The 25,244-nt window shown below is 40.5% G+C and overlaps 1 protein-coding gene across 1 annotated transcript in view; it reads right to left on the bottom strand.

The window, feature by feature from the left end:
• kcnq1.2 (potassium voltage-gated channel, KQT-like subfamily, member 1.2) overlaps positions 1-25,244 on the bottom strand; it is a 177,654-nt gene that overhangs the window by 60,824 nt on the left and 91,586 nt on the right. Inside the window, exons 14-17 of the mRNA XM_085462380.1 lie at positions 5,047-5,122; positions 4,145-4,239; positions 2,636-2,676; positions 1,744-1,805 (exon numbers count right to left, since the gene is read on the bottom strand). Of these exons, the coding sequence (XP_085318506.1) occupies positions 1,744-1,805; positions 2,636-2,676; positions 4,145-4,239; positions 5,047-5,122 (274 nt within the window). The remainder of the gene's footprint in view (positions 1-1,743; positions 1,806-2,635; positions 2,677-4,144; positions 4,240-5,046; positions 5,123-25,244) is intronic.

Here is a 25,244-nt window from a genome sequence, read left to right as displayed (position 1 = left end):
AAGTCCAAAATAAATAAAAGAAAGTCTGGTTAGTTAAGTAAAAATAAAATATAAAGAAAGGAGTGATAACACTTGAGACTTTTGCAAAATACTGTATTTACTGTATCAAGTTTATCTGTGAACTAAGATATCTATAAAGTACCATACCAGTGATGCAGGCCTCACAGTGAATGTATCAAAGGTCACCAGGTTCATTCACCTGCTGTTTCAAAGAAAGGAAGAAGAAGCCACCTTTTTCATTTATAACAGGTGCCTGAACACACAAGCTAGAAAGGATAGGGAGCAGGTGCATATTCAAAGAAAACAGTAATTATGAAGGACTGGCAGTTCGGGAAATAATGAATTTCTCTTGCTACTTTTGTATACCAGTTCATACGAATGCAGCTCTGATTACAGGAACATTGATTGGTTCCACATTGTTTTGGAGGAAAAGTAGCCTGCATCCGTAGGCTTCCACTGATTTGTTTCCCAATTATGTCCTTCTCAGTTCCCCCTTTTTTACCTTTTTTGTCAATGCTGAGCCCCACAGAAAAAAGAAGGGTAAGAGAGAAAAAGTGTGTCATAGGTAGGTGAGGCACTTCTCAACACGGGTTTGTGTTTCTAATCAGGAGATTGCGATCACAACATGTAGCCTGAAGCAAATGGGGTGTAACTCAATCTCTGAGGGAGGTCTGCAGGCTTGGAGGGCAAATTCGTTCACGATCATTACACTTCTCTCTGCAAAAAAGGGGCTCTGAGAACAGCTAGCGCTTGCAAACATTAGAGAGCGGCGGTGCTGATGAGTGCACAGAGATGGTAAGGTAAATACCAAAGGCAAGTGCGGGAAATCCTTAGCTGGCTGAGCTGAATAGAAAATAAGTGGCAGCAGAATGCATTGTTCTATTGTGTAGGAGTTGTTTTCATGTGAGAACGACTTGAGTATAAGGTTAGTCTTCAATTGTACACCGGTCCCATGGAAAGAAAAAAACACCCCGAAAAACCCACAAACCTACATTCAAATCCAAGTATTCAACCGCTCAAACAACGTGTGACCACACAGCCACACATTTCATACAACACGACTTAAAAGACATCATTAAAGTAAAAGCGCTATATAAATACAGGCCATTTACCATTTTACCATCATTAATCAGAAGCACGCCGTCGCAATCCAGCTGATAACTCACAAAGGGGAAACGTCTATCTCGGCTGGCATCGCGCTGGCTTCACGATGTTGTGCTCATTCCACTATGTTTAAAGGAGAGCACGCCTAGTCGCACATGAGCGTTGTAACACAGCTGTTGCCTTTTGGCTTATGCCTCTCTGCAGCTCCTTTATGTTTCCAATTTTTTTTATATTCTTCATGGAAACATAAACATCCAAGAGCTGTCACAAGCCAATCTACACAGCACTACAGGAAAAAAAAAAAGAATGGGTGGTGTGGAAAATCCTAAAAGCTACCCAGTAAGGTCAACTAAAAATACAGCATGAACAGACACACAAGTGCAGTGTAAACACAGCACTGATATTGATAAGGTGGGTTCAAGAGAGGAGGTGCATGTTTGGCACAGGCTGACTGAAGCCAGCCACAATAGAGCTATTTAAAAAAAAAAAAAGGAAGACGACTGCAGTGCACTCATTCATCTGATACAGAGACACATGCTGGCAGACTCACACATCGTTCTGCTTATGAACGAGATAGATAATCTAATCAGTTTACCACTCTTACTGTCAGACAAAACACACACGCTCGATTGTGCCTACCTTATCTTCCAGCCTGATGAGACGAGCCCCAATAGTTGGGTATTCTTTATCTTCTCCTTTTCCTAAAAAGAAAAAAAGATAAAAGAAGGGAATATATATATAAAAAATAATATATAATACAATCGGATAGTCCACTACTCCAAGGTGATATAACTTCCAGTAAAAGGCCCGATAGGCCCCTGTTCACTGCTTCACACTTGGCAGTGACAGCTTAAAGTTTCATTCAGTCGTGCGCACAGTTAAAGCTTGTAATAAAGACGTATGTGAGCAAATACCCAACAGTTTCAGGAGTGTTTCGACTAAATCAAACCATTAAAAGTACGATCCTTACAAGAAAAACTAACGAAGTTCTAGTAATTAGAACTTATTAAGGACCCCATTCAGTGTTAATTTGCCTCATATTTTTTCAGTCTGCCTTACATCACATCCACGCTAACCAACTTCCTGTTGGAAAAGAGAGCTATTCTTGTTTTGTTTCGCCCCATCCAATTAGTGGCGCAGTGAAGTTTCCATCTCGCCGCTGTTATTTTTAGCTGGCATGGAAGCTGTGGGAGCTGCTGCTTGGGGCACTTAATTTAACATTGCACAATTAATTAAAGAAATGTGTTTGTGTAATTCCTCTGACAACAACTCACACAAGCGCGCTAATATGCGCTCACCAGAATACCGCCACGAGCAGGGTGCTTAAACTCCCATACTGGCAAACATTCGGACGTACATGCAGTCTTGCCCGCACCCAAACTGAGAAATATACACACGCAAGCATCAGGGAGCTCTCTTTCTCGCATATTTGGTCTGGCACAACTGATGAGCTGGTTATAAACACAGGGATGGAGCGAGGAGTGACGGCTGTCTATCAGATGGAGACCACTGGCGTTTGTTGCGTATTTACCTGGAAGAAACATGCCCGGCTTTCCCAGAGTGCCATCCAGCCTGACAAGGAAAGACAGAAGGAATTAGACAGCGAAAGGCAAAAACACAAAGCAGACACAGAAGAGGTTCGGCTGGATAAACACTTTATAGTGCCAATAAAATTAAACAAATGTCATCCGCTTCAACTGTATTTATACATCACTGCTTTCAGAGAGCGCACACATGCAAGCCTTAAAGGGGTTGGACAAATGGATGCTGTCCTCTTATTGAGATGTGAAGCTTTGAAAATAAACACTGAAACTCACAGTTTCACTTCTTATGTCGACTGGCATTTACGAATTCACTGAGGCAGAAGGAAAGCATTTGAATACAGTGTTCAGTGTAAGCCATTTGCATCTTTTCCTCACCTTAATCACACGTCTTTATGTGTTTATTATTCGTTTATGTTGGCAGACTAGTGGTCTTTGCAGTATTTTGGTGTGTTTGGGATAGTGTCTAATAGTGTCTTTTTTTTCTTTTAGATTTTATGGGGTAATAAAATAAAAACTGTCAGCCTAACAGCACTTTCATGATTTAGTGTTGCTTTATAATGACTTAAAAACGTAACAGTGCATTGCCACGGGTCCGTGAATTACTGCAGGAGGCGTTACGAGTTCCAGGCGATGCACTCGCATGAAGCAGACACAATACATCACCTCTCACTGACCTATAACGGCTGAGAGCCGTGTGTGTGTGTGTGTGTCAAAGAAAGAACATCTTCTTAAGTGAAGCAGAGAAAATCGCACGGAGAGGACAAAAGGTTTAACTTTCACGAGAACTGTATTTCGCTGGAACTCAAAATAATGACTCTGCTCTTGTTATAAAGTATAACAAGGCAGAACAAATATGGGACCAGTGAGGCTCCTGTCTGTCCGATGAAGACTGCAGAGAATAGGATAAATGTCTATAAATGTTATAGAAAGTGCTAGCAGTTGCAATGAGCACACTGTTTTGGCTGCACAACCCCAGTGTTTTATGACCCCCTAAAACTGAGTCTTTAAGAATTGATGCAGAGCATGAAAATGTTATTAGCGTAAATATAGCCAGAATTTACCAAATGAAAAATGGCCCAATGAGGACTCCCATAAAGATTAATGATTTTAAGTGAGACCTGGCCAATAGGGCAGCAACACAGCTACATAGAAACACCCATCAGATTAAGAACATTGCATTTTACTCACAGAAAATGAGACAAATGTAATGATTCTACCAGAAATGTAAACTTCTTCAGTGTAACAAGGGTGTGAATCTGAAGTTTGAAGCTTTTGGTGCAGAAAATCTACATGGTTTTTTTTGCCCAATTCTGGAGAAATTGACAGATCTGGGACTGTGTTTCTTTGTTAACAGACAAATAACAAGGAACAATATGGTTTTACAAGTAAAGGCATATCAGTGATTGAGGCATTGGATACATAGAGACATATTAATGGCTTTATGCTTAATAAAGCTTATGGAAAGAACAACAAACAGCATAAAACAAAGGCCCCACCTTCTCTGCAGCTCCTTGATGCGGACCATCATGTTGAGGTGACCCTGGGAATACTGTTCGATCACGTCTCGCACATCATAGGGCTTCCGAGCTTGCTGTTGATTCCAGCATGCACACACACAAAAACAAACACACACACACACACACGGTGGGACACAAAGGCCATTGTCAACAACAGTCTCTTTTGCTTGGTCCCCAAAACATCCCCAAGGGGTTCATTGTTAACCCAGTGTGTGTGTGCACGTGTTTGTGTGTGTGTGTGTGTGTGTGTGTGTGCGCGCGTGTGTGTGTGTGTCCTGACAAGTGCATGGTCAAGTAGAAAGCAATCGTGTTAAAGCCCTTTCATAGCTTTGTGTAGTGTGACGTTGACACAAGGAGCATCAGAAAGAACTCAGTGAACTCTTTACTGCACAGTGTATAGCCCTCTGCAGCTGACACCACACAGGCCCGAAACGAAAACTTATAGAACACTTGGAAACAGGAAGAATCGAAGAAACTTTCTGAAAAACATGCAGCGTGGATACAAGTGGGCGCTTTCGTGAGCACTGCGAGCGACTTTTGCGTGCGCAGCACAGTAAGTGAATTCCTACTGTAGCCCCAGAGACAGGTTAGCAGATTTCCCATGATACAGTGCCTGGACTGTGAGCACAAAGAAGGCATGCAGGTGCAAGTTTCAGGCATGCACACAAACATTCATGTGTAGACACACAAGCACACACACCAGCACCACAGCTGATATATACCCTTAAGCCTCCCCCCCTCCTTTCCTGTGTAGCCACACATACTACTACACACTTCTCTTACTCCCTCTCACACTCTCAATCTGTCTTTCTCTTCATCTGTCACCCCTCCCTCGTCTCTTTAACTCTGCAGTGTTTCTCTCTGGATTTCCCTTTACGTACCTGAAATTTCCTCCTGGCCACAAAGTACTTCATTCTGCGGAGGACTTTTACCGCAGATCTCTGGGCATGGGACAACCTGTGACAGAAATAAAGGAGACTAATTTAGGCCACAAAAGAAAAACACTTCACATTTTAGCTTGTTGTAAAAGGTCAAGTGGTTTGTTCTTGACTAACTGCCCTGAAAAGAAGGGACAAAAAAAAGAAAAGAAAAGAGAGAGACAAAAAAGTCTACGTGCTCAGCGCTAATTGACCCTTGCTGCTTTTCAGGTTCGATGAACAATGCGTATGCCACCCAACTGCAAAACACATGTGGGTCTAAACAGGAAAAACAAACGTACATTGACAGATATGCATTGATACAGACAAGTGTAACAACACAGATTAACCCGCACTCTGTATCGGTGCTTGCCTTTTCACTCAAAACAGTAAATCCACAACCCACTGCGAAAACGAGAGAAGAAAACCAATTCAGTTTGCCTTAAGAGGAGTCCCAAAACACACGTTTCTGAGATCAAAGAAGCACATCTGTGTCAACACACAGACACACACACAAAAATACTGTTATGAAACACTGAAACCAAAACCACTTGATGCACACAACACACAACAGCTTTTACTTGCATACCATAGTGACTATATGGCATGTATTTTTGTTTTTTCAAGCAGGCGCTCTGTGCTGTGCTCTGCTGTGCATTGGTGTACACTGGGTTTAGATGTTACTGCATTTCATTAATCAGAAAATCTTGCAAACACATACTGGAAGCACATTAACATGCTGCAAAGTAAAATCAAGTGTAATAACCTAGGACAAGGTGTCTCAACCTTTGTCAACGCTGCGATCTCCATAATCTTAAGACCACAGCAGTTTAATAGTCATGTCAAACTGTCATGCGAATTAGAAAAAGGCATGGGGTATAATAATAATAAAAAGGTATTAACATTTTCAAGGGCATTTAGGGGGCTTCCAAGAGAAATGTTAGTATCAATATATAACTTACATTCTTTGCTTCAGATATTATTTGATGGAGAATGAGATTGTCAAGCATACCTAAATACTAGCACCTGCCATAAATGCTTCCAATAAACAGCGACAGGCAGCCTGCAATCAGTCTGCAGTTAAATGGGGTCAAGCTGGCAATTTTATGCTAAGTATTTCTGACAATACAGCAATTAACTGTGATTAAATTGTCAAAAATCACTTATCAGTTGCTGTCTCTATAGACAGAAATTCAACCAGAACCAACCAGCTGACAGCCAGCTCATTGGCCCTAAGCTGTACTCATTCCCACAGATTATTTCAGATTGATGGCAACATGTTGGCAATTTGTCTGCATTTATAAATTAGACAGCAATTATTTGCCAACCTTCAACAATCTTTCTGGGAGTGATTGCAGTCAGTCCAAGTCAGACTGCAACTGTTTGCAGACAGGTTGCCTGTCTGTGCAAATCACCTTAAGCTGACTAGCTCGGACTCTGGGCAAACACGTAGTTACCACAAGTTGCAATTGGTTGCAGAAAGGGAAGAAATAGGGGCTTTTTTGGTAGGTGCAAGCAGGTTATTGTCCTGTTTTTTCTCATGAAACTGAGCCATTAGCTTGCCCTGAATTAGGAGGCACCTTGGTCAAGCTAAGTGTATCCAGTGCTTGATGATCGTTCGAAAAAGCCAATTTAATGTAAGTTTGTTCGCTATTTCAGCATGGTGGTGCATGAGACGAGACCCTTGTTCAAAGAGTTTAATTTATTTAAAAAATATCTCTTATTGGTCTCTCTGGATCTAAACAATGTCCCCATACATATTACTGCAATACTGTATTCTGTACTGATCTTTTCCCACACCCCCAAAATAAACAGAAAAGAACTATTATATGGCTTTTGTCCAATTACAGACTTAAATCCCACACAGAATTAAATGAACAATACATGACCTATTATTCTTTTCAATGCAAAATTTGTTTAGCAAAAACAAACAGTAATGGAGTGCAAAGTCTGGGTGAGGAGGGTATTATTTGATCCCTGCTTTTTGTGTCAATTTTAATATTGGTTTTCTGTTTCATGTAGGACATGTCTCAGACAAAGGTGACCTTTCAGCCATCTGTTGGTATGTGCTGATAAGCCTTTGGGCCATGTGCATACGCCCAGCGTCTGCAAAGATTGTGGATTAAGTCAAAGCCAATATATGGGTTTTGTGTATTGTTTTGAAGAGTTCTCTCAAGCTACTTCCCAGTCAAGGCAGACAGACCCGCACATACAAGCGCACACACCCTTGACACACAGAATCACACAGCCTCCACCCTCGTCTCCCTAAACATGGGGGTCTTTGTGGAGTCAACAAGTCGCTCTGAGGTCTTAATTAGGCAAAGGGACAACAAAAGGACTTAACAGACAATGCGTTGACATGGGACCATAAAACAGGAACATCAAAGGCTGTTGAACTGCCGTCTTTCTTCCTGCCCTCCATGCAGGGCCTGCCCAAGCTATAGGAGGAAATGCATGCAAACAATACCAAACATAAAGAGCATGAGTCCCTATTTTAGGAAAAAAAAAGTCTAGCACCCACCCCTTTGCTCTCCTTCGTCAAAGAGGAGAAGGATGTGTTTTTTTTTCTCCCCTCGTTTCTGTGTGAACTGGAGGGTGCAAGCATAATTGGGAAAGAAAACACACGTAGGAAACAAAAAACGTGTGGTTTTGATCGTTGAACAACTGTACCCTGCTCCTTCCTTGCCCTCCTCCCGTTTCCTGCATTTGACACAAATGCACACACATGTTCAGTGGGTAAGTGTGATAAAAGAACAACACGGATGGGTGTTTTGTTTTCTTTTGTCCAACACTAACCCACTCTGCACTCCATTAAACATTTGACACACAGAAAATGTAAGAATGCAAATCCCACATTTCTCTGCTTGCTCCTCTTGTGCTCTTGAGAGGTAAGTGGGAAATGTAGACCTCCTACGGACAGGATCTCGTAATATTGTCATGTAGTCTTTTCTTTCCCGCCCTTTCTGTTTCGGTTACTCACTAAAACATGTAGAATGATTCTCTAGAAAAGCGTGGTCTGCCTAACCGCTCACCACGCAATACTGGTATCTTGTTTTTAATGATGGCAGCACCGAAAAGTCATCTTCAATTGTCTACCATTGTATTCTAGTTATGATGACCTGCTGGTAACATTATTTAGCGTAACATTTGAAAGAAGAAATTGTAATAAGGAAGTTGTAATGCAGATAAAGAAGCCAGATTTCCTTTTAATAAAATGCAGGCTCCACCAACCCTGACCTGCAGGACTACAGTGGTGTTACAGGAGCTCAAAGTGTTACAGTACTCCGAGTTCTTCCGGGGTTACAAGTTCCAAAGAAGACAGCCTGCCTTTACTTCTCTGTTGCACTTTGAGGACTGGGTGGAAAAACAGGACCCAGAGCAGCAATAAAACATATAAATTAAGTCAAAACCTCCTAAAACTTAACAACTCATTACAGTTTGATTCAGTATTGATAATCAGAGACTTTTGCAACATTCAGATTTCTTTTTTAAATTATAGCGTGGTGTAATATTTATCTTAAGTCCATCTGGGTGTTGCAGCATTGACTTGACAGACTTCTAATGTTACTTTAAGCACGCGTCTTCTTTCCTGTCCAGATCCGATGACGATTTATTTTTTAAAAGCTTTTAAGCCATTTGTCGTCTAATTTTTCAGCTTCCCTAATAGTGACAAGTAGTCATCCACTATGAAATAACATGGCACCTTGGAATGGTTTTGCTCCTTTCCTCTCTTACTTTTACTTTACTAGCTGACACTGCCATTAAAATCTTAAATCTTAAAAATCCTTTTCTGTCAAACTGTGTACAGGTGTCTTGTGCAAGTCTTCATAATATATTTCAATACATTTTATTTGAAATGCAATTATGTACCGTAATTGTCGGGCTATAAGCCGCTACTTTTTGCACAAGCTTTGAACCCTGCGGCTTTTAGTCAGGTGCGGCTTTTCTATGGATTTTCCATGATTTTTGTGATATCGTAAGACGATTTGTTTTGTTTGTTCCGCTGTTGTACGGCACTACGTTGCCTGGCGGAAGGATCGGGGTTCAAGAGTGGTATGTTAGTCACATGTCCGTCCGCCAGGCAACGTAGTGCCGTACGAAGTAGCGCGAAAAACAAACTTCAAAGTAGCGCTACGCATTCAGCGGGAGGCGTGGATGACGAGCGGCGATAAACTTGTGAAAAGCAAGTTATGCCCAACTCCACCGGTGGATTCTGACAGCGTGGAAAAGTGCGAAAACATCCACGATCACCAACGGATTTTGAAGGGCTGGACTGCTGCATGATGGAGAGGAGGACACCGCCACTGCCCTTCTGAGGGTGTTCGACTCTGACACTGACAACGAGGATTTCTTTGGTTTTGAAAGTGACAACGAAGGAGAGAAGCGGAGAGTGGATGACGAAGCCATCCTGAGCCTGTTCGTTTCCGACATTGGAGGAGAGGACTTTGGTGGTTTTAGAGCGCAGGAAGAAGAGAAAGATGGTGAATGACTGACTTTTCTTCTTGTTAAAGCCGTGTCACTGCACCTGAGCCTAAAAGGTAGGCCGAATCTATTTTTCTGGTGTGCTGTAGGTTACGGTTATGTACTACATGTGCAAATATGTACCCATAACTTGTTTTTCAAAATATTAATAAAAGGGGTGTGTCTCCAAACAGCCATCTCTTTCCTGACAATTCCCTTTGTGCATATTCTCTTACATATGATGAGTCAACATTGAAACACCTGCGGCTTTTAGTCAGGTGCTGCTAATGTATGAACAAAACAGGATTTTCCCCTGATTTTAGCTTGTGCGGCTAATATTCAGGTGCGCTTTGTAGTCCGGGAAATACGGTAATTATATTTACATATCAATACTCAAAGACAGGCACACTAGAATAAGAAGGTAAAAAGTCTGAAATGTACAGAAAACAAAGAAATAATTATACTGTAACTAAGTTTAAGAACTGCATAATTACCTGGTAAAAACAAACAACATTTCTCCATCTTATGTCATAATTACTCTGTACTTGCTTAACTTCTTGGTATTTTAAGGAAAATGAGACACATATAATACTATAAGTAATTTTAAGTACAGTACAACTGAATATTAGAAAATCCATCATGCACCCCAATATAATGAATATTAACAAACACCATAAAAGAAATAAATATGTAAAAAGTAACACTTTAATATAGCCCATGACCAAAAGAGTATTTATGATATAAGATGAGAAAATATTGTTTGTCAGCAAAATTATGCAGTACTTAAAATTACTTACAATACTACTTACATTTACTTACAATAGAATAATTTCTTTGCTTCCTCCAGACCCCCCTAGCGTATCAACTTTTAAATATGTCTAGGTAAATATAGTTATATTTTAATTTTAAGTAAAACATATTGAAAATTACAGGGTAACTACGCCCTCAGTTGCAGGCTATATAATAAAGTGTTACTACAACATCTTCTCTCTTCTTGTTTCCCATCTTTGTGTGTATCTGTGCAGAAGATTTGACACAGTTTATCCTGGGAACTTCTCTTGAGCCAGCAGAGCTCAGATTTTACCCCCGACGACTTCAATATTCTTTCCATTGTCCTGCACTGTATGATTCACTCGTGCTTGGTTGTGTGTATTTTAATTGTGAGGATTAAATCCCAGTTTCTAGTTCTTCTCAACAGACTTGCTATTCTTCAGGTCCACTGTAGAAGTCATAGGTGAGCCATCGTTGCTGCAGTTATGAACTAGCCCTGACCCTCGCTTCAAAACTGGTGAAAGATTTAGCCCCATGGCTTCCCATTGACCCTTCACTCTTAATAAGTTTTCTCTCTTCCCCAGTTTCAAATGGTCACTTTGGAGACCTCTGAGTTGTCAATGGCAACCTACCCTCCTATGCCCCATGACCCCGGCTCTGTCTTTGGCAGGGGACCATCAAATATCCTGTGCTTCCATGGTGTGCAGCAATAACCTTGGAGTCAGTCAGGAGAAAGCAACCCTAGACACGCATGTGCTACACTACAGGCAGGACCCAGCAAGTCTGCTGGCCTGTGTGTGTGTGTGTGTGCGTGTGTCTCTGTGTGTCTGCATCTGTCTCTGTGAGATAAGCTTTATATAACTGGCGCTTTGGTCCATCAAAGAGATGTGCTCTTCTTCAGTTCTCCTCAAAACCAGGCATTTTTTTTATCATGTCTTGGCAGGATAAGATGATTACATTCTTTCAGAAATGTTTGATCTAAGTGATGGCATGCCATTCACTGAGTGTTTAAAACGAGGAGGATTGCAACTCTAATTTAAGCAATGCTACCACGTTTTCTCTAAAATACAGAATTCTTCAATGACTTCTAAAAATCCCTAATACGTGTAACCACAATCTAAGGTTTCGGGTAAATTTTCCCGAGTATTTCCATGGCATACAAAAAAAGGGGAATAGGACATATGCTGTTTTCCATTTATCTTGGAAGTTGGAGCTGGAATTGATGTTACACGAGTTGAGCAGTACAAACAAACCAGGGTAGCCATTGTTAGCAGTATCTGTTCACTGAAACTCACTGCAAATCGTTTTGCACATACTTACATTACCGCAGATGCACACTGGACAGCTTTGTGTATGATGAACTCTACACTGTTCCAAAAAATAGTAATGTCAAAGTATCTTACTGTATATTTTACAGTTTTGTACTGTCTTTCTAGAATATCATTAAATTTACATAAGTAGACTGTGATTTTACATGTCAAAGGTAAAATAACATAACATCACTGTAAATATAGTAAAACACAATTCACTTGTTTTTTAAATATATATTTTTTTGTATGGCAGTACTGTAGGAAAAAATCCTAATATAAAAGTATTTTACTGTGCATTTTACAGTTTTGTTCTGTTCTTCTAGAATATCAATAAAGTTACGTAAATAGACTGTGATTTCATATTTCAAATCTGTACATATGCACATTTAGATTGTTAAAATACATTCACAAATGTATCATGATTTCACAAATATCTGTCCGTTATTTGAAAGATTGAACTGTTGAATTCAAATGTAATGCTATGGAAAAGTATATAACATGATTCCTATAAGCTTGTGTTACATCACATAAGTATTATTATAATTGCTATTTAGAGCGATCGTGGCTCAAGAGTTGGCAGTTTGCCTTGTGATCAGGAGGTTGCCGGTTCGATCCCCGGCTCGGACACTCTCGGTATTGTGTCCGTGGTCAAGACTCTTCACCTACTGGTGATGGCCAGAGGGGCCGATGGTGCGATATGGCAGCCTCGCCTCTGTCAGTCTGTCCCAGGGCATGCAATCCATTATTATTTAAATTAACTGTATATTTCTGTACATTTACGTATTATGATTCATATTGCCACATTCATTGACCTTGTAATTTCATTGTTTGATCACATTAAATTGTTCCTAATTTACTGTCTAAAAGCACTTGGAAAAGGCAGAAGCCCATGTAAAATTAGCGCAACAAACTCTATTTTCATTACTGAAAATAACTGTATTTTCACGAGAAAGTTATTTTCTGTTATTTTACGGTAGTATTTTGGCGCCCCAGCTGCCGGAATATTGCTGGTTTTTTTAGGATTTGTTTTTTTCCCCCTATTTATAGATAATTTCATTGTTTAATCACATTAACATGTTCCTAATTTGATGTTTAAAATCACTTGAAAAGGCAAGATCCCATGTAAAATTAGCGCAACAAACTGTATTGTCATTACTGGAATCAAACGTATTTTTATGAGGAAGTTGTTTTCTGTTTATTTACGGTAGTAGTTTGGCGCCCCAGCTGCCGAAATATTACCGTTTTTTTAAGATGTTTTTTTTAAACAGTGTAGAGCTCACAGGTAATGGTAAAAAACTGATTTTGGGGTCGGGGCAAAATCTGCCGTTCTGTCCAAGTATGAAATCCAACTTTCCAAGTTCAACTGGAACCCACTATTAAACCAGTTCTGCCTCTGCCTGTTCTCCACTGTCACCCAACCTTTGATTCATCACAACCAGGTTCTTTCTTTTCTCTTTCTGTTACCAGGCAACCAAATAAGTATGAAGGCTAAGTTAACCTTGGTTACTTTCTTTATAGCTGCAAACTCATTTTCCACACTCTGAGTCTCTGTTTGACTCACTTTACGACTTCCTCCATTATTCTGACTTGCTTCATGTTTTTGCTTATTCTTCAGTCAGAACGTGAACCTGAAAATCTGCCATACGTGCAATAGTGTCAGATGCAACCACTTAAATCTGCTTTCTGCTACAATAGGTTCCCTTCTCCCCATGGGCCTGCTCCAGTTGTTTTCATGTCCACTCTTCCCAGATCAATAGACACTGATCAAGACATGCCAGAGACAATAGCAGCAACCCAACCACATCAAAGACCAGCACCCATTGAGAGCTGATGACAAAGAGAGAACAGAACGAGCGAGCCCTGTTTGATGTGTGTGGCCTTGGAGACAGAAAAAACGAGGGGGAGACGCCAGAGATACTTTACAATCTGTCTTCACCGTCACCTCGCAAACACACAATCAAATTACTGTTTTCATGTTTCCGTATATAGATATGGAGTAATGTATAAAGCAAAAAAAATACAAATAAATTCAGTAATTTGTTCTTTCACATTCACTGCCACAGAATTTCTCTGAATATCAAAGCCTTAAAGTCTCCTCTCCCGAAGCGTGTGAAAGAATCCCACCAAGGAAAATTACTCGTCTCGAGAGGCAGCTGACGTCCCAGCACACTCGGAAAAGCTCCACCCACGTTTAACGTTAATGATGCAGAATCTCACAACCTGTCATTATTTGCAGAGAAAAGAGACGGTCGCAGCTCTTTTCTCACCACGCAGAGAGAAGATTGGAGAAGAGCACACTTTTAACAAGTCGTGTAATGACCACTGAACTCTTGTCCGTGTAGTTCTAAATGCCAAATGATCAAAACAATTTGGGTGACGAGGTTGGAAAAGCCAAACCAATTTGAACTAAACCTGTGGGAGATTTGATTTTTACTCGAGTACATAAGCCGCAAAAAAATTAAGATTTACTCTGAAAGAATATAGACACAATCATGTACACAGACATTTTAATAATGCAATTTAAGTTGGTTAAATGTGACATTTAAAACTTGGTTGACTCGTTTTCCCAGTTCCTGTCATCAACAAACTCAGAAGTAAGAACGACTCTGGGAATAGCAACCTCAAAGATGAGACCAGCATTATTCAGGGTTTTGGGGTTCCAGCCTGAGGTGTAGCCTAAAGACAGGGATGTGGTGGTAACTATTCTTCAAAGAGAGTCTAATTAGAGAACTGCATCGTTTTGTAGTTAATGATCCCCTATTTTCTGTCAGACCTTGTTCTGGTCTAAATAGCTGCTTTTGCATTATCTTCAGGAACTTGGTGCTGGCCATGAGATTACGCAAGCGTTTACAGGAACAGATTTCTGCCAACCTGCTGGCCTTTCTGCTTCATTGGTGGTGAAGGATCCACCGGACTCATTACCTGATAAAACTTTGACCAAACATTGGTGGTACGTATGATGCTGGTAACTGTGGATCTGTGAGTGCAAAAACGTCCCTGAACGAGGTCCCAGTAGTGTAATAGAAACTTTACAGAGTAAATTTCCTTATGTGTAGTTTATATGCAGTGATGTGGTTATTTAAAAAAAACATGCTACATATTACTCGTTACTCGTCTTAAAAGTAATGCAGTACATTATTTAATTACTCAAAGAATTCTATTCTTTGAGTAATTAAATATTATTCCATACATTACTATCTTGTTACTCTGTAAGATGACCTTGACTGCACTGTCTCATAAATATCAGTTAACAGTATAAATCTTCCACACACTATCCTAATGACACAAAGCCAAAAAAATAAACCAAAGTTGAAAAAAAGGTATGTGCTTTAAAAGGAAAAAACAACAGCCCAAAGAAACAACAGCTACAGCCAAAGTGATTCTACTATAGAAGCATGTAGAGGTTGAAATGCAGGTTGCCGTCAGTGCAGATGCTTAATAATAGCCGAAATTTTGTTAGCAGTGTAATGTAGTTGTTTCTGTGCTTGACGCGGCTTGCATTTCACCACTATGCTCTTGTCTTTTAGAGCAATAAAATAAAAGTAAGCACTGAGTGTACTGACACAATCAGGTAATTTAGGATAATGTATAAAAGCATACACTCTCACAAGCATTGGTAAGTTCCTGACTCTGGTGTATATGAGACTAATCTACGCCTGCTGTTTATATCTGTGTTTAAGCTTGGGTGACTCAGCTCAAAATGACAGGTGGGAGGAGAAGTAAGCCTCACTAGTGGCCCCGCACACATCTACATGTACCAGTATTTAACAAACAGCAAATATATAGGCACACTAACATGTCATGTGGACGTCCATCACATTCACAGCCTGCCCTGTTTAGACCAACATTCCCGAGAAAATGTGTATGTATGGGTAATGTTTGTGCATACATACATGAAGATGGATGGGTGATTGAGTTTAGTGGAAGAAGAGGATTTATAATTCATGGCCTAATAGGATTTGTTGCTATTTAGGAGGATTAAGGATGTCATAGAAAGAATCTATTTACTGTTGCCAGTCAGGGGGGTCCTCTTGCCTGGGTGGGGAGGTTTTTGGATGGTGGGCAGAAGTGAGGTGAGGGGTGCATGGACCCTTGATTTTTTTTTTCTCAAATAACCCCAGGTAGTAAGGCCCCTAAGCACTTAAACCCACCCCCACCTCCCCACTTCAGCCACCATTTTTGGATTAAATTGGCTGTTTCTCATTCATAGCAGTCCAGTAATCCAAGCACATGAGCCCAGTGGTTGGTCATGCCAACACATGGTCATTCATGGGAAGTTGTGTGTGAATGTATTCAAGGACAGTTAGCCCTACCTCGCTCTTGAGGGAGCATGAAGAGGTGACTGTCACAGCCCTGCCTTGCTTACCCAGACCATGGAAGCAGCAGGGAGACAGAGAAGAAGAAGACGGGGAAAAAACAGAGATGGGAAAAAAGAGAGAAAAGAGAAAGGAAGAGATGGAGTGTGACCTGAGGACCTTCTTAGCCAAGAGCCTTCCATTGGTTATAGATTATAAAACAGAGTTTGCTTTCAAAAGGGAATTATTCTTTCATTCATGTGTGGCTGGGGCTACAGTGGAGGGGTGGAAGGGGTAACATTAAAGACCGCTGTTTAATTAGGCCTTTCTACAGTGGTTAGGCTTTTTGTTCATGATTTCAACTATGGGAAGCCATCCAGTCAGTGGATGTCACTGTCAATTATTTTAGATCTGTTTACCTTGAGAGAAAGACATAAAGTCAAAGAACTAGTGACTAATCACGTAAGACTAATCAACCAGTCGAAAAACACAAAAAACCAAAAACCCATTAAGAAGTAAAAACCAAATTGCATTTGTAAGCCCAGTTTGTTCAGACACAGCGTACAGTATTTTTTTAATTTCTTTTTTAAATTAAAATGCTGCCAAACCCAAATGCTGGTCCAACAGAAGGCAGCTTCAGTCTGAACAGATTTGACTTTCCTCATGGTACATCCTGTTTGTGTTTCTCGTGCACAAACTACAAACATGGAGAGACACAGAGATTCATTTTGATTATTTAGCAAAAAGACATGGAAAGAGAGTCTGCAGAGAGACTGCAATCCCGAAGCTTAAGGGGCCTGCTCGTCAAACCCTGCAGAGGCCATTTGTCTTCTCATATTCCCCATAGTTTAAATGCTGAAAATAAAGGAAAACTAGAACTTTATTATCTTTAAATCATTGCAACAGCACTTTTGTTGGGATGGGAGAGGGGAAGGGAGGATTTCAGAAGAGAAATACAGTTGTGAGGCAAGGCTTCTTTCAAAACATTAGAAGAAAATAGTGGGAAAAGGTTGGCTTATTAGCAGATCCATCGATATCCTTAGTCTACCTCTGGTCTTCATTTAGCTGTGCAGTGATACAAAACAAGAGACAAGCTAATAAAAACACATGAGACACACAAGCCTACTTGGTTAATAAAATACCTTATCCAAAGACTGGGAGTACTGAAAGAGAAGAAGGAACATTATTGGAGGGAATGACAGAGACAAAATGAGATGGAGCGGTGGAGGAAGTGGTAGCAGCAGTCGTAATGGTCGGTATGGATTTATGGTAGCAGATGAGGCTGAGAACGTCTTGGCAGGCTTGTTTTAATAGCTTTTAATAGCAGTCCAAACACACAAAAGCAGACAGAGAGTCAGTCAGGCAGACAGACAGGAAAGCTGAGAAAGCCTCAATGAGGTTGTATCACTGACACACTTAGTCTGCACTAAATCTAGAAGTACTGTTTTCATTAGTGATCTGCTGTTGTTGTTCATACAGTATAAATATTAAATCATCCACCCTTGCATCCATTTATTACGATTTTCACCATTTGATAGTGGACCGAGAGGGATTCAACTTTAAAGGCTTAGACAGAAATGGTGTCGATTGAGTGGTATTGATTATGGTTTTGTCAAAGTAAAAATCAAACAAAAAAGCGAATCCTTCTCTATGCATAAATTATTCATTTTACGTGGGCTCACCCTTAGGTATGGAGCTCAGTCATTCAAGAGAGACTTTGAGTTGTGCTGCTGTTCCCCCATATCAAAAAGAGCCTGTCGAGCTGGTTTGGGCATCTGACTATGATGCCTCCTGGACACCTCCTAGGTGAGGTATTTAGCACACGTGCGTATATGTGTTAGTGTTTGCCCCCTTCCTAATTTTTAATTTTTGCATATTTGAAACTGAAATCTTTCAGATCATCAAAACAAACGTTCATATTACACAAAAATAGCCAGGGTAAATAAAACGCAGTTTTAAAATGATTATTGCTTTTATGAAGGTACAATAGTCATCAAAACATGGATGATCTGATATCGTGTTGGTGTTGTTCCCAGGTCATCATGAAAATGTTGTTCCAGGTTCAACATTGCAAGTGACCAATCACATTGTTGTGACGTTATTCTTTTGCGCGCCAAGCCATTCATGCATTTATGAAATTTCAATGTTGCAAGGACAATATCAATTCTGCTTACCGTTTATTAAAGGGTTAGGGTTAGGGTTAGGGTCAGGGTCTGTTGATCAGCGGACAGAAGCGGTTCCTCGCAGCTTAAGTAAAGTTTTTTGTTTTACGGCGGTTTTTCCCGAAGTCGCAAAAGTATGACGTCACAACATTCTGATTGGTCACTTGCAATGTTGATCCTGGAATAACATTTAGTATGATGATCTGGGAACAACACCAACACGACAATATCAGCTCGTGCTCAAAACATACCTTGCCCTGAGTGAAAACTGGTTGTGCCACCCTGAATTAAACATTTGTGAGAACTGGCAATGAGTCTTTCACACCATTGTGTGTACTTTTTAGGAGTGTTTTAATTCAATCACATTGGAGATTTTCGAGCATTAATGGTCTGTTTAATCTGATCTAAGTCTGGACATTGACTAGACTACTCCAAAATAATCATTTTGTGTCTTTGAGTCATTCAGAGGTGGATTTGCTGGTATGTTTTGAATCATTGTCCGGGTACACAACCCGAGTGAGCTTAAGTTTCAGGACAACTTTTCTCCTTCGGGATTTTCTGATAGAGAGCACCATCAAATAAAACAAGTTGTTAAAGTCCTGCGGCAGCAAAGCAACCCCAGATCATCATCACACTACCATCAACAGTTTGACTGTTGGGATAATGTTCTTTCTATGAAATGAAAGAAATAGATGCCAACCTTCCAAAAATTCTACTTTTGTCTTGTCAGTTGACAGAATATTTTCCCCAAAAGTCTTAAGGGATCATCATATTTTGGAAACTGTGAGACGAGCCTTTGTGTTCTTTTTGTTCTTTTTCAGCAGAGTTCTCCCATGGAAGCTGTTTTTGCCCAGTCTCTTTGTTATTGTTGAATCATGAATTCTGACCTTAACTGAGGCAAGTGAAGCCTGCAGATGAACTGTTGATGCATTCTTGGAGTAATTTTGGCCACTTGGGGTTGGTTCACCATTGTTCCAAGTTTTCTCTATTTGTGTATAATGCCTCTCACTGTGATTTTCTGGAGTCCCAGAAATTTAGAAATGGCTTCGTAACCTTTTCCAGACTGATAGATGTCAATGACTTTGTTTCTCAGCTTTGGATCTTTGGATCGTGTAATGATGTGTTCCGAATTGATTCAGCAGGTCTGGCAGTAATCAGCAATCATGTTGTTAGCTGAAATTAAAATAATCTTTTATAAAATATACAGTTAATCACAGTTAATTTGTGATTTAACTTTTTCACACAGGCACATCACTTTAAAAATGCATTTCGGATATACTCGGGTTATCTTCGTCTAATATTAAAATGTGTTTAATGATCTGAAACATTTCAGTGTGACAAATATGCAAAGAAGTAAGAAATCAGGAAGGGGGTGATTACGTTTTCACACCATTGTATATATAAGAGGAACTGGTCTCAGGTATGCAAAAATCACTCCATAATGCAGCTGTGAAAAGATTCAGAAGCCCTGTAATATAATGTAAACCTTCAAGGAAAGTCTGAAAACATGATAATCCATATCAGTTTTTTTTCATGTGATCAGAGACCAATGCAGCAAACTGAAGCAACAGTGTTGCATTAAAAAGAAGTCCAAGTCAGGACCTCTACTGCTCGCTGCTATAGTGGGATCAGATGACTGTACACTAAGAGTTCATGGGCCCGGGAGGAGGTGAAAGATGATCAGATGGCTCAGTGGGTGCAACAGGGTCTATGATTGGTCAAATTGACCTCCCTAATGTTCTCTGGTGAAATGAGATGTGAGAGGGGAGTGTGTCAGGGAGAATTATGGGCCTGTATCAGATCTTTTAAGCTCCTTTAAAAACTATATGCCTTTGCTTCCAATGCCTTACATGTTTTAAGTGTTATTTAAAAGCTGCTGGAGAGCTGTTTTAACATCCTGTAAAAAGATATAAAGTAAAGTAAAAATAAAGTAAAACGTCATCAGATACTTTTAGGATTTGGACTATGCAGTATTATACAGTAAACGGCATCACTATTAACTTGCATTTCAACAACTTATTAACAAAGACACGTGAAGTAATCAAATATGTTCGAATGTTTGTGGGAATATAGTTCGAGCGCGTTTTGAAATCATTTTGAGTGATATTTGTGTGTTTTCCCACGTTATACAACAGTGAGCGGCCAGATCTGCTGATCCTCAGATTGAGCTCCAAAAGACATGAAATCTAATTTGAGTGTGAGAACAAACAACAGCCAGAACATTCAGGACAAAGCTGAAAACAGGAGCAGCTGCCAACCCCAAAAAACAAAGCACAGTAAACTGAGAGTTCAGTTCATTAGCCAAGAAGAATAACTAAACTCCAAAACTGAAACATAATGCAGAAGAACTAATGTGATCCATTGAAATCATACCTCAGAGTAACAACATGTCAAACAATCCTTCATATTTGCAAAGTTATTTTAAACCTGAGAACTGAGAAACTTAGGGAGTAAATTTTAGCGCACAAATTTGAAACCGATGTAGAGAATCATCCATTGTTTGTGTAAATAATATAGTATTATGATGATATAACAAACACTGACCTAACAACATGATGCAGTCTGCAAGGAAATGATGAAACATGACTTTCCAATACAGCTCCGTGCTGACAGACAGGAAAAACCAAAATGCTGGCTCAGAGCCCAGAGCATTAAATGACAGACTGTAGTTTTCAAAGGCATTTATTTGTCATTATACTAAACTAACTTGAGATCAGCTGATATCTGTTAACATTCTTTACCTAACACGCGTGTGAGGTAACCGTGAATGACAGAGCCGGTCACATCTACATCAAACTGAAAGAAAAATTCAAAATCACATGGGACAGTGATTAAAAAAAGAAAGAAAGAAAACACAAATACTGAAATAAGCAAGAGAAGCAAAAGAAGTGTGGGATTCATCCTGTTTTCAAAGAGCTCGGTTATGAGGTGCTGGGAACAGGGTGCAAAGCCATAATTGGACGCTTGTTCCCGGCCAATTTTTTCAGGGTAAATTATCAACGCATGGGTTGGATTGCTGGAACCACATTGTGGAGGTGGGAACATTGGGAGCTTTGAAGAGCCAACTTGATGTGTTAACAGAATCATTTATCACGCTGGGATAATGTGACGGATCAAGCAAAGACCCTGCATATGCTGTTGTTTCTACATTTACCCTGCTGACTCAATGCAGAAGCAGGCAGCACTGACAGAGGTGCTGGATCTCCGTGTGCAGTCTTTTCATGTGTGTGTGTTTAAAACAAGATGTGTACATAACCATGGCAAAGCTCCTATTGGCAAAATGTACAGAGCCTTGTGTATCTCGAAGTTAGTGAGTAAAATGATGACTAGGCATGTTGCTTTTGGAAAGCTTAGGACTGCCTTGTTTGCCCTCCCATACTACACAAAACAGACAGTCACGGCTTGCCACTCACCTCCAAGTTTAAAAACTCAAACAGGCAAAACAAATATACTTTGGATAACAATAAATTTAGAAATGTAATAATCTCAGGCTTTCTATTTGCTAACATAGAATGCTACACCAGCTCACAGCTTCAAAGTTAAAGGCTGTATAGAAAATTGGTATAATTAAAAAGTTTCCCTCGCACTCCCATTGTCATTACTGGAGCAAAGTAAGCATATGAAGTTTATGTTGCACAAGTACTATATATACTCACCTAGAGAGTGGCGAAATGAAAGGAGGTGTATCAGCAAACTAGGATTCTGAAATAAAATGTCCTGGTTTTTGTTAAAAGACCCTCAAGGCATTAACTTAAAACCCACCTGTTGAACTGTCAGAACAAAAATGACTTTATTTAAAAGGTTATTAATTTACCCCAAACAAACATAAAAAACCATAAATCATAGAAAAGACTGAAACAAATACACTTTAGCCTACAGCTCAGAAAAGGACCAAGCTACTACTTATGCTAAAAGCTAGTAAGCTAGCTAGTCCATTGCCTTTATTCATATATGACTTTTACTGGAATCTGTTCACAACACTGCTTACAGAAAAAGCAGAAGACTTGGACTTTGCTTTATATTGCCACAAAAAATATTAACTGTATAGAGTAAAATATAGAATTATACATGTTGTGCCTTTATATTGATGATTGTGTTAGCAAAGTGGCAAAGTTACTATCACTAGCTTCTAGCACATATTCCAAAACTGTTGAAGGGATATCCTAAAGTTAAGAGTGCAAGTGTTAGTGTAAACTAAATTTTATTAAGCTGGCTGTCATCTCGGACAAAAAAACCGTGGCTCAGGGGGTTGGGAAGCGTATCTGTAACCGGAAGGTCGCCGGTTCGATCTCTGGGCTCTCTGTTCTGGTCGTTGTGTCCTTGGGCAAGACACTTTACCCTACTGCCTACTGGTGTTGGCCAGAGGGGCCGATGGCGCAATATGGCAGCCTCGCTTCTGTCAGTCTGCCCCAGGGCAGCTGTGGCTACAACTGTAGCTGCCTCCACCAGTGTGTGAATGTGAGAGTGAATGAATAGTGGCATTGTAAAGCGCTTTGGGTGCCTTGAAAAGCGCTATATAAATCCAATTATTATTATTAATCCATACCCTCCGTACCTCCTAAGAGCTTAGTATAATAGTCAGAATATAAGTGGGTGTATAGTATACTAGAGGAAAGACTTGTGTATCTCAGTCCAGTGTTATAGTGTGTAATCCCCATCTAATCATTCATATACGTGGATACTGCATGGATATAAAAAATAAACACAAATACTACTAATAAAACAAAGTAATACTTCTGCATTATCCACCAAGATGAAACATAACTTTTTAAATCACAGGGTGCTGGTTTGAATTACATGTCACACCAGTGCATTTTATGCCCTTTTGCCAATATGATGAAGAGATATTAGTATGTATGCCTCAAATGGTAGAGCATAGTTGAACCCCTGACCCCAGCCTTAGAGCAGCCCTGAATTACAACTGTTGCTCTGGATCTAGATGTTTTCCTAGAGGAGGAAGCAGAACTCTTTTTGTTGCTAGACCACTAGGTGCTCAAGTAACTGACAAAAAAAGTTTGTGCTGGATGCCACTCAGAAATGGAAAATTTGTATCCTGTGCATAAAAACTAGATTACATTTCATGACCATTTCACAAATTGCCATGAGACTGGGCTTTTATATACTATAGCTGGCCAGAGACCAGTCCAGGGAGGGAGGATATTTCATACATTAAACCGTCTCCATGCAGGAGGTGAGGTAACTTGGAGCTGTCAGGAGTTGTGCTTGTCCAACTGTGCGTGGTGTACATTGCTGTGCTAGGGGAAACACAGGATACATATAGCAACTGATATGTGGCATATATGTGAAACAATGGGGGAGGGGGTGTGATAGGGAAAAAAAGAGTGAAAGAGGGGCTTCACAAACAAAAGAAAAGTCAGTTACACACAGAGAGAGGAGGTCAGGGGAAAAGCTCTGAAAACCAAAAATCAGCAGAAAGAGGAAGAGAGAGAGAGAAGGGGGAGAAAAAAACCATTTGCCTTCAGCATTGGAGTGGGAGGAGTAAAAAGGAGAAGTAACAGAGGAGAAGAGGGAAAACGAGATATGGAGAGAAAAAGAAAGAGTGAAGGAGGAGGTGGAGAGTGTCAGGGCTAAGGGTGATTAAGCCTGGAGTCTCCTCTCTGCAGAGACACGTGCGCAGACTTAATCAAGTCGACGCCAGCCAGCCACATTTCCACATTACTCCCTGGCTGCCTGCCTGACAGGTCCAAAAGAGGGAAGGGAAGAGGAGCTGAGGGAGGCTGCCCGCCCATACAACCACCCACCCTCTTCTTTCTTCTCCTCCTCCTCCTCCCCTGGTTTCACCATCCCCAGGCCCTGAGACGCTGCCAGAACACATGTGAGCACGGTGGAGGGAGCGGGGTGGTGTAAGTCAGTGAGCAAAGAGCAGAAATACAACTGACTCCAATAAATGAAATGTTATTAGCTGACAAGTCAGTTACACACCCGGAAAAGATCTGTTGTTTTTTTCAAGTGAACAAAAAAAGAAAGATTGTAATGAAATCAATGAAACCAACTCATTCTGAAAACGCATCTACAAATGCATATTGTACCACACTTTAAGACAGATCGGGACATCAGTCGAATAGGTTCTTATGTTGTGTGTGTTCAGTTTTAAATTGTGGTCATATTGGGGGAAGAAAGGCAAAGAAATTCTAAGACATATTTGAGTATGACATTGACGGGTGTGATGTTTTTAATCAGAGACACAATTTCGCAAACTGAAGCAAACACTCATAGTGAAAACACACGGCACACACCCTCAACCGCACGCTCTCAGTTTCATAGACTGTTTTTTTTTATTCTTAACATCCTCCCCCCTCGAAAAACATACTGCGCACCTTCCCGCGTCCCTCCTCACCACCACCACCACTGCTACTATATCACTTTCATGCTGTTTCTTCTCTCATCGCTGGAGGCCAAGTGGATCCAGGCCCAAGGTGAGGTATAGCTGTGTCATTTAATAAGTAGCTTAAATCCAACACGCACAGGGGAGCCCAGAGAAACACATGTTCACATACACACAAAAATGCCCGACCTCAAAGTATTAATTGTCTTAAAATGGGAGGGGGTGGGGAGAAAAAAAAGTTTCCCTAAATATTTTTTTTTGCATCTGAGCTTAGTGTCATTTCACCACGCCAAATGAGGTCTGCTTCCCGCATTTCCAGTAACGGGTCAGCTTCTAATCTCCTGAAGTGAAAGCCAGAAACAAAGAGACATTTGGTTCCGCACCGCTGTTCCTGAACAAGCACCAAACTGTAATTTCAATGTATCAGCGAAAAACAAGGGCCGGCCAGTCTAATCGGCCCTACAATTATGCGCAGGTGGTTTGATGATAAGGTCACATGCACATTTGTTTGCCTCCTGGCACCGTATCAAGTGCAAACCTCGATCTTAACCACATGCATGTGTGCGCTCTCGCCAACACGAGCGGGGGTCTTCGGTGGTCTCCTCTGACCTGTAAAGCGAGGGCTAATTAAGTGAATGGAGATGACAATGAACAAGGGCCTCCCGCGGTCCAAGCCATCACTCAGGCCTGCTGTAATGAACACCCACCCACAGGTGTGCTGATCCCTAGACAACTCCACACACATGCGTGCACTCGCACACAAGTACCTCCCTTTACACAAAAGGGTACACTCAAACATGGTTTCATATGCACATTA

The sequence above is a fragment of the Copadichromis virginalis genome, linkage group LG7 (assembly GCF_057382275.1).
Source record: "Copadichromis virginalis isolate Kocher_CV1m ecotype Utaka linkage group LG7, C_Virginalis_male_GT1.1, whole genome shotgun sequence".
In the NCBI taxonomy this organism is placed as follows: Eukaryota; Metazoa; Chordata; class Actinopteri; order Cichliformes; family Cichlidae; genus Copadichromis; species Copadichromis virginalis.
The sequence above is the reverse complement of the archived record's forward strand: the minus strand, read 5'-3'. Positions and strand labels throughout refer to the sequence as shown.